Below are 10,560 nucleotides of genomic sequence, written 5' to 3' on the forward strand. Positions count from 1 at the left end.
CTGGAGAGGATGTGGGGGCCCCCAAAAACTGACAGAGAAAGAAACAGCACTTACATCATACCCAGCTGCCTCTCTGTGCCACCCAACGCAGAACTACCTCAGCAGGAGGGACTCGGATACTTGGAGGGACTCAGATACTTGGATGAAGCCTGGGGGCCCGTCACTTCATGAGTGGCAGCAGAGATGGGGCACTGACATCGCCAAAGTGCTTCACGGGGCTGGTTCGGGAAAGGCTGGCCACAGCATCTCCTTGAAAGGGTCTGCTGGAGAGGATCTTGCCAGGGGAACAGAGTCAAAGGGATAAGGGTAAGGCAACAGCATGATTTAAGGGAGAACTTCTTCTTAAGGAAGAACACCCGTGTTCACAGGCTGCTGAGACACAAAAAATTGTGCAGGAGATGCCCTGAGATACATACATGGCTTTGCAGATCCAGCCACCACCTTCACCCTTGGGCTGGCAGGATTATAAGGAAGCTCGCACTGGATGAGAAGCCTGTTTTCTACCCAGTCCTCATTAAGTGCCTCACGCAAAAGAATTTGTACCTATTTATCATAAGCAGAGCTAATAAATACCTTGACAAGCTTTTTTTCCTGTGCTTCAACCTAGACTGCGTTAAATAGATGAGCAGTAAATGCAGACAACCCTCCTTCCCCTCCACCATTCCCCTGCTGCATTCCTTCTTGTGTCTCTGAGGCTCTCCAACACCCATTTAATGAGGGTTTGGGTTTTTTTCTTTTATTTTTGCATATTGTTATATCACCCCTATTTGGGGTACACTGGCTTCTCCACCAAATCTCAAAGTAAATCTGATCCACAGGAGCACTAATAATCCAGAGATGCTCCAAGCAAACTTCAAGGTGGAAAGCAAAGAGGACAGGAGGACTGCAGGTGCCTGCTTCAGGCTGAGTGACGGGCACTGCAGCAGGTTTCCCTAGGGAAAAATTCATGTTTGCAGCCTCTAAGGATGCCTTATTTGCCAGGAGCAAAAAAAAAACCATAACAAGCAACAACAAACCCTAAAGTTAACCACAGAACACAGTCCCTGCTGGAAACAAGCTGAGCATATTTTCTTTAGTTGACTAATTCTTGTTTATTTTTTGAAGGCTGCTGCTATAAAATTCACAATCCAATTACAATTTCCAGGCTGAAAGAATGGCTTCTAATTATATTGTTTTCCATCATTGCTAGAATCATTGCAAGAAAGAGTGGATTAATGCTGAATGATTTCGTTCCCTGTACAAGAATCAGATCTCAGCGTTCTCAAATGATTTATAAAAGACACATTAAATAAACTATTAACAGTGTTTTTGCAACAGAAATGGGCTGTACCATAAACAGGACAAATTAAAAAATACGGATTTGCTGCCATGTTCCAATGCATCAGAAATGAGGATCACACAGCACATACTGAGTACAAACAGTATAAACTTGAAATTGGAAGGAAAATTTGGGTGACATTTGAAATGTGGGACTGGGCCTCAGGAGAGCTGGCTTGGTGTCTGGCCTGGCAGAAACCTTCAACATGACTTTGGGTCAGTCACTTAGCCAAGGGGAGGAGAAGCGCATCTCCAGATTGAGCCAACCTAGTTGTCCTCCCGGTGTAGCTGTCTCCAAGTAGGTGGGAATGTGTGCGCCTCGGGTGTCTAAGTTTCTGTTATAATCAGTAGAGATCAATGATCAAACGTGGATCAATGATCAAAGGTGTCTACGTGACTGTTTCAGCGGTTCTGCTGTCCTTGCCTTGTGTCTCATACGCATTCCCCAAGCACCCAATTCTGTCACGTGTCTAAACTTTGGGAGATGGATATGGATCTTGCCCCAAATTCCAAGTTTCAGGACAGGGCTGAATCAGAGTCTAGGCTGGCATCTATGAAGCTTCGGGTGGATTTACTCCCAATTCATCTATACTGTGGAAAAGAAAAAAAAAAATGTAGTGCCTGTCTTGAACAAACATAACAGCTGCCTACAGAAAGATAAATAAAATATATCCAGTTAAATGACTGAAGTGATTGGAGACTAAATCTCCCGCCTATTGCTTCTCCTCCTTGCAGCTAGAGCTAGTTAATAGTAAGACTTGCAGTCTGAGAGCAGAACAAGAAAAGAAAGGACAACCTTGGGCGAGAAGGTCCTTCAGGCTGTGAATCCTTCAGAGACACTTTTACACGTTGGTGCATGCACACATCTGTCTCCACATACACAGCAGCTGTTTCCAAGCACAGTCCTAGCCCACAAGACCCCTTGCAGCCTCTTCCATGCAAAGGAGGTTGGGCTGACACCAAAGACCCTGATCCAAATTGGTCTCATCCTACAGCTCGCACTCAGAGAAGTGGGACTGGTCCAACCCCTAATGGCACTGCTCACCCATTGCCCTGGGTTCCTTCAGCATGTAGAGCCTGGTGGACATAGTGTGGAAGATGCTTTTCTTCCAAGGAGCTGAATCTCCTCCTGCTTCTCCCTAGGGAGTCAGCAGTTGGTGACTATTTCATAGATTCTTTTATTATGCAGTGGTTGGATTTGGGGTTTGGGTTTTTTTTTTTTTTTGCTGTTGAAAATAAAAAAATTCCTTTTAGGTCTGACAATTCATTTCTCTCCTCCCTAACAGCCCTACCTCTTCTCCCCCTCTTCTGCCCTCCAGCCTTGGACAACTGAATAAAAGCAAAAAAAGAAAAGTCAGAATTGCTAAGCTGTTGAAGAAACAGTCTAAGCCATTTCTTGTCCACTTCAAAATGAAGATAGGTATTTCTCTAAGGCAGGTCCCATTTGACTGCCAAAGCCACACAGTTCAGACAACATTACTCATACCAGCTTGAAAAACAGGAAGAAATTTCAACATCACAGGCGCACTGAGAACACGGAGGAAAACCAGCTCGGTTCTTTACCACCTCTCTCCAACTCACATAAAAGGATATGATCATAAATCAATATAACACCCAGAAAGAATAAAGTAGTAGTGTTTTGTTTTCGTCTTCTATTTCTCCAGCACATTTTGAGCCCCTGAGTTCAGAGCAGGAATCAAAATCACGTTTTAGTGTCAAAACCTGCCACCTAGAGAGCAAAACCACAAATGAAAAGAAATAGGTTTCTAAGCTGGTTTGTTTTTTTTTTTTTTAAAGCAGCTATCTCGTAACATTACAAATGTGCTGAAAACCATAAATTTGCTGTGCTGTCTTTTACAGCAACAAAACAGATTTTGAGACACCCTTAATTATGTATCTACACAGCACAGACATCGTTACAGGCTATTGCGCCTACTCCCAGGACAAACACTGCTGTGTGTGGTTTAGTGATTATAGGACAGAAAAACATTTTTTCTCCCAGTTCTATAAATTTATCTGGTTTGTGTAAACAGAGAGCGAGCTCTTCCCTTTTCTTTTGAGATCACATAACTGTTGCAGAAAGCAAGTCAGTTTTTAATGAGAAGTTTTGGGTGCTTTAAGTGGCAGTGAATCGTCTGGGTCCAAGTCCTGCTAGTGAGCTATGGATGCTCAGCAGGTCTGACAAGTATCAGGCTGAAAACATCATGTGCCAGAAAGCCCAGACTGGAACCACCAGGAAAAAAAAAAAAAAAAAAAAAAAAAACACAACCCCGGTGCACTTCTGAGAAAGTTTTCTGAGGTTTTTAACTGAAGCAAAACTCTCAGATTTCCACTTCTAGGGAAACACCCTGTTTGCATCTCAAATTCAAATGGGACAAATTGCTAATTTCCTTTTGAAAATTGAAAGTGTTTCAGCATTTCTGAGTCAAGAAATTTTCCCAAATTGTAAACTTTGATTCCAGGTCAATTCAACACTAAACCATATTCTCACAGATAGGAGGAAAGGGGATATATCGAAGTAACCTCTCCCTAAAAATGGTACCTATCAGGTTTTAATTCCCGTACGAATCCTCCCCATAACATATTCAGTCACAGGGCTCCCATGCTTCATTATACAGACCAGGCAGGAAAGGAGGAAGAGAGGCAGATGAGCCATTGCTATGAATTCGGAATAGTGCATTACTTAATCGTGAATTACCTTACCTAGCTTCCACTACCACCCATCTCAATCAACCCTCTGTGAAGGGTCCTCAGTGCTTTGGGCTGCACAGAGCAAAGGTTAGATGCAAGTTAAACAGCAGTTCCCATATGTGCTGCTGCCTATAGCAACTCACATGCCTTAACTACAGGAGACCAACGTACTACCCAGTGCCGGGACATATCTCTGACGGAGGAATACAGTTTAACCCCTCATTAAATAATTCAGAAGAACCAATTATTTAAGAATATGGTCAAAGACATGTAGCATAAACCCCATTTAATTGCCAGTGGGGTACTGCAAGTTGATGTCCAAGAGACTTTTTTTTGTTGTTTTGGTCTTACAATTTCTGTGGAAAACGTCAAACCTGGACTCTCACCAGCTATTTCTAGTCACCGCGAAGCCAGGGGCTGCCTCAGCCCTGTACAGATGCTCCGGGAGGAGCGGCCCGCTGTGTAAAACACCCTGAATCTGCTGCCTGCCAGTTTTCCGCAGCAGCACAACTCCTCCTATCGCTGCAGGCTCCTGCCCATATTATCAGACTTGCACATAGACCCTCTTACGAAAAGCTTTAATCACCAGTGACAGGCAGCGGGAAAGGGAAGGCAAAGGTGATGGTAAACTGAGCAATTTATGATGTTAGTGCAGGTCATACTTAATTCCACAGTTAAGAGTTTATTCTTCGGGCATCACAAGTCAGCTACCACTTTGAAGCCATCAGCACAGAAGCCAGCCCCTGAGGTTCTTCTTGAAACCACTGTTATGTGTCTCAGGGCTCAGATCCTGGCATTTTCTGGCCCAATTTGCTCTGCCCTCACCCCTCACTTGGCTGCTATCGGGGGATCCAATCACTAGACCTGCCGGGGACCAGTGCCCGAATCTGAGCAGACGTCAGTCATCGCCCCAGGCTGAAGGACAACGTGACTTTGCAGGTACTTTCAGTCTACCTAATTAGCAGCCTTCTTCCAGAGTGCAGCCTCTAATCCACTTGTCAGCGGTGAGGCCCATTAGTGAGTGCTCCTCTCCTCACCTTAAAGCTTGAAATGTATTGTTTGATCTGCAGAGAATTCAATTGCATCTTTGGTTCAACGACAACCACCTAGACCATCTCAATACAGCAGCCAACCGATTTTAGTTAGCACCGTACTAGGGCCCTGTGGAATTTCAATCCACCACAAAAGGAAGCAGGTAAGCAAGAGGATGAAAAGTAGCACATCCAAAAAATGGGACAACTTGAAGAACTGTGGGGAACCTCAGAAACAATGACAATAGCGATTGAGAAATCCACCACTAATCACCTCAATAATCCCACACAGTTTTAAGAACATCTTGACACTGGTGTATAGAGCTGACCATCTTTCACCAGCCTCTCCTTCCCTCTCCACCTCCAGTGCAAAGGAGACCTCATTTGATCAAATGAATTGGCATCGATGTTTTCTTTTGTTTTCATTGGTGAGCTTCAATAAAGTGAATGTTAAGAAATCCCCTTGCTAGAATCTCACGTCAGAGCATCATTTTAAGTACAAAGGTACAGAGAGTAACTTACCACTGTCTTCCCCCAAAATATTACATAACAAAACATTCATCCTGGAAAACAGCATCAACACAGAAGAAAAAAAATCAGGCATGAATATATTCTAAAAAACACAAAAGGCACAGCATTCATTAGGTGTGACAGACTTCTCTAATCAACCTCAAAAAAAATTATTAACATCATCAAACTCAAGGAGCACCTACCAGTGAGAGTATTAGGTATCATTCAAAAACAAATATTGCCCAGTAAGAGAAAAAAAAGCATGAAGTGAATCTATATCCTCTTCTCTTTGTTCAAGAAAATCATCACAGCAATGAATTCCCCCAACCAAAATGAACATCTAGAAATCCCTCAAAAGTGCAAGTGATTTACGGACAGACACCATTGCCAAGTCTAGATCAAGGGAAAAAAGGACTATTTCATAAAACTTAATGAGAACTCAAACAGTAACATTAGCAATGTTTCTCTTGCGCATAAAAACTTACTAAGTTATAAAGTAGCAACACTAACTTAACTTTTGCCTTTAAAAAAAAAAATAAATGAACAATTTTCCAGATCAGATTACATGAAATATTTATTCACAAGTACATACGTATTAAACAGATGTGAATGTTTTCCAAAGAGACATTGTCATTAGCAACGTAAGAGGCTCTGATGATATTTGTCAAGTGCACATTTTTAGGCAGCAAGAGAAAACTGCGAAAACTAAGCCTTTCTATCAGACCAGGTCAGGTTTCTTCCCCATCCTTAGGTGATGCTCAGTTCCAGGCTAGTACAGACTGCTTCCCTAGGCTTGAACAGAACCAGGCAGCTGCTAAGGTGCAGCACCAGATGACTGCTGCAAACATTAGAATCAAGGTCACATTTTCACACCCATCCTCAAATTTCAAGATAGGAGGAAACGCTTTCTCAGGGGACAACTGTCATTCGAGTTTATGGCTGTCTTCTAAAATAGCTGGTGCCTCTAAAAGAGCTTCCATGGAGCAATCCCCAGCAGGAAACTTACTACACCCCCATTCTCCTGGCAGGTCATCTGTTATAACGCTGGTGGCAATGATGAAATTCAGGCACTTCATCAAGAAGCATTACCCATTCCAAGAGACATGTTATGGAGAAGCCCACTACTACGATGAGTTACTTTGATTAGCAGGCTCGTAAGAAGACAGGCTGCAATATTCTGACATTCATTGGTGAAGAATTGCACTCTTTTACAGACTGAGACATGTTAGCACTGGTATTTCTCTAGTTAAAGGGCACCATTCGGTCTTTTTGCTCCAGATTAAATCAGGCACCACCAGAAAACTGAGCAGATCTAGTAAGAAAATTCCTCTCTGTTGTCATAGGCTTTATCAAATGGTTTACCACTCAACACTGCTTTCAGCTGTCTAGCGATAAGATGCCAGGTTCATTTTAGTAAATCATACCAAGGTGAATAATACAGCATCTGGTCTCTGTGTCCTCGGGCCTATATCATCTGACTGATGCCTGACTATATATGAAGCGTATTAATACACTTTCAGTGCAGCGGAGATGACATCTCCTTTTATGCATTTCGTCAGGGCTTAGCTCTAGGAACTGTAAATGTCAGTATCAAGATACCTGCCTACTGCTTGCATTAGGAAGAGAAATTCCACAGGCATTGGAGTAAGAAAACTAAGAACAGTTTTAAACAAATAACAACACGAGTTTTCGTAACAGCACCTTTATGGAACACAATGTTAGCTTCAGACAAGTGCCAGGTTACAAGAACTTTCAGTCCTCTACATAAAGAAAGCAATCTTGGTTTTAGTCCATCCTGATAAAACTTGTAACACTCATTTATAGGCACGGTGCTCAGGCTATTTCCGAAGTAAAAAAAGGGCTTTCCATTACAGTGCTGGGAGTGGTTAACAAGAAAGATACCTTATTACATTCTTTTCCAGAGAATAGTAATTCTCCCCCATTATGTCCTAATGTTACTAGGATTTCAGAACAGACAAGCAATGCAATCCTAGTTAAGATAAAGAGGAAATTAAGGTAATGTAAGCTAAAGACCAAATTATTTTCACAGTTACAGACAGTTTTGAATATGTATTTGCATGGGAAACTAGATTCATTTTTGTGAATAAAAATTCCATCTCTTCACGCAACAAACAGAGTTCCTTGCCAACAGAGGACTACACTGTGCACAGCTCAGCCTTGAAAAGGAAGTCTGGACTTCAGGCATATCCAGCTACATGGATCAACAAGCAACCCCTTCAGATCCAGCAGCTTTGGTTTAATGGACGGAAACTTTGGCCTACTGTTGAAACAAACATACTTGCCAGCAGCGAACAAGACTAGATTTTTTAAAAATAAAGCAAAGTGTAATATGTGCATAAAGTCAGTGCCTTGATCCTTAAAAGCATCTCTATAAGCGACTTTACCTTAAAATGGGCAGTGCTTAAGTTACAAAAGATTCAGACCTTCAAGGCTGATTATTTTGTTTATGATGGTCGAAGAAATGGCTCTGCTTCAGGAATTCAAAAGATGAATCAGATTTAGCAGTAGATTTATTAGTTGCTGTGATTTACAATGAGGTGATCATGTCTGAACCAAGGAGACATCAAAACAGGTTTAGCCAGGAGGTTTATGGCTTCCAAGTCAAATTCATAGACCAGTGTCAGTCATTTGGGCAACTGAAGACTAGCAGACAAAAGATAAGCGGAGGCCAGGTGCTGCACCGATGTTTTGGAGACAGTATTCCAAAGTGTCTTCTCTTACAGCAATTTTCTTTTCTCAAATTCCTGCAAATAGCACACAGACATTACCAGTGGGGAAAAAAAGAAAATGCTTCTATTACTATTTTATTTTAAATTACTTCGTATTTATCTTAGCAAATCTGATTTTTGGAATTAAAAGCTGGAATTAAAAATTAAAATATAAAATGCATAATGTGTGCAAGTTAGAGGAAAGGAGGATAAGTATTCTCCCACCTCAGATTAACAAACTGGCTATGAAAAACCAGAAGTGCTAGATTGCAGTCAGTGAACTGCACTCAGATTGCAATGCTGTCAAGGAACCGTTTGCTCCCATGCAGAGCGTAGCAGGCTTGGAAAGCACTAATTCTGCGTAAGAACTGCAGTAGAATCCTTACAGTCAAGAATTCAAGCCAGGGAAGCAATGAAGTAAAGATTTTCATTTTAGTAAAGGAAGTATTTAAAAGACATGTAGATGAGGCGCTTAGGGACATGGTTTAGTGGGCATGGTAGTGTTGGGTTGACGGTTGGACTCGATGATCTTAGAGGTCTTTTCCGACCTTAATAATTCTATGATTCTATGATTCTAAACACAACAGAAGAAGGGAAGACTCCTCTAGTAGCCTGAGAAGATGCTATGCTATATGGCCACCACAGGGGAAAAAAAAAGTAAAGAAACCACCCTAGCACAGCTGAATTACGCATTTCCTCTAGCTGTGAAGCAATGCCTTTTTTTGGACATGAATTAAGAAAAATGCAAATAAACCTATTCCATACAGAAGTTTTTCAGCCATATGCATTCAGCCATAATTCTGAATTCTGTACTTAAAATAGGTAGACCTATATGCCAAGGCTTTCCTTCCTCAAATACCCTACTTTCAAAGACTGTTTTCATATTTTAAATTAATTCAGGTTATTTGCATCCAGAAAACACAATTCAACAAGTTGCTACACTTGAAAGCAAAGTGTAATCTCTTCTCTATTTTGCTATGTTTACTGTTCTATAAAGGCAACATTACATAATACTACATGCACATATTATCTACATAATAACTGCAGCTTGTTCAGTCAATAGAGTTCTTATGTTTAACCAAGTTCAGAGCAACAGAATATTTCGGTAAGAGATGTACTCCCAACTCTTATTCCCTCAAAAGTAGCTTCTTGCTCTGGATGAGTATGTATACCAATTTCCAAGCAACGAACCTTGTAGATGGTGCTACCTAGCTGAGCAGGAGACATGCTGACAACAACACCTGCGCTCTGAAGAGCTGCTATCTTCTCTTTAGCTCCACCCTTTCCCCCAGCAATGATTGCTCCAGCATGACCCATCCGCCTGCCTGGAGGAGCAGTCAGACCAGCTATGAATGACACTACCGGCTTGGCATTTGGACCCTGTGAAGAAAGGAAAGATACTGTTTTACATGGGGGAGAATGAGACGAAAAGTAATTCCAGATGGCAGATTTTTTTTTTTTTTTTTTTTTTTAAATATCAACTAGCCAGGCAAAGATATTAAACAGCTAGAAACCTCAGACAACACGGAATCAAGAGTCTGAAGAGTGTGGAATACTTTTTCTCCTGGTAAGCATCATAAACCAGAAGCAATCAGAAACACTAAAACATCTCTCTACAGAGCCACGTATATTACAAAAACCAGAACGTTCACTACAAATATCATTACAGGACTAAAAATCTAAAGTTGACATGATCTCCAGCTAGATTTAATCTGGATAAAGCTCCTAATTTCAACTCTTTCTCTTTAATAAAAGTATGACTGTTTGGTTTTTTTGTAAACAGAGATTAGAGATGGAACTGAGTTTTCCTTGACTTGGCAAAAGAAGATGGCTAACTACCAATGTGTCTGGAAGCAAGCTGTTTAAGACTTACAGTATTGTTTTCTTTCAAGAATGCTGCTGCATCTTCTTCAGCATTTCCTCCAATTTCCCCAATCAATATGATCCCCTCAGTATGAGGATCCTTCAGGAAGACATCAAGGCAGTCAATAAAATTAGTTCCATTGAAGGGATCGCCTCCAATCCCTGAAAAAAAATTAAAATCACAAAAAAGAGACTAACTCAAGATAATGATATTGCATTTACGATAAAAGTTTCAAAGTAAATTTCAGCATGAAGAGTATTCCCAAAGGCTCGTAAGAGGGGCAGCTCTGAAGGCTCTTCCCTAGTCAGTGTGTGCCAAATTCCTGCTCCAAATATCTCCCCCACAATTGACAGAAAGCTTTGACATCTGAATAATCACCTTTCAAACCATAAACAAAATATTATGCCTTATACAGAGA

At 41.3% G+C, this 10,560-nt stretch overlaps 1 protein-coding gene across 1 annotated transcript; it reads right to left on the reverse strand.

Moving 5' to 3' along the window:
* Positions 1–7,244: 7,244 nt before the first annotated feature.
* LOC104075304 (succinyl-CoA ligase subunit alpha, mitochondrial) lies at positions 7,245–10,303 on the reverse strand (the record flags this gene model as incomplete). Its single annotated transcript, XM_009575752.1, has 3 exons — positions 7,245–8,314; positions 9,470–9,658; positions 10,152–10,303. Coding segments are annotated over 3 exons (368 nt in total), but the record flags the coding sequence as incomplete, so codon positions are not given.
* Between the last annotated feature and the right edge of the window lie 257 nt (positions 10,304–10,560).

The sequence above is a fragment of the Fulmarus glacialis genome, unplaced genomic scaffold (genome assembly GCF_000690835.1).
Source record: "Fulmarus glacialis isolate BGI_N327 unplaced genomic scaffold, ASM69083v1 scaffold23644, whole genome shotgun sequence".
In the NCBI taxonomy this organism is placed as follows: Eukaryota; Metazoa; Chordata; class Aves; order Procellariiformes; family Procellariidae; genus Fulmarus; species Fulmarus glacialis.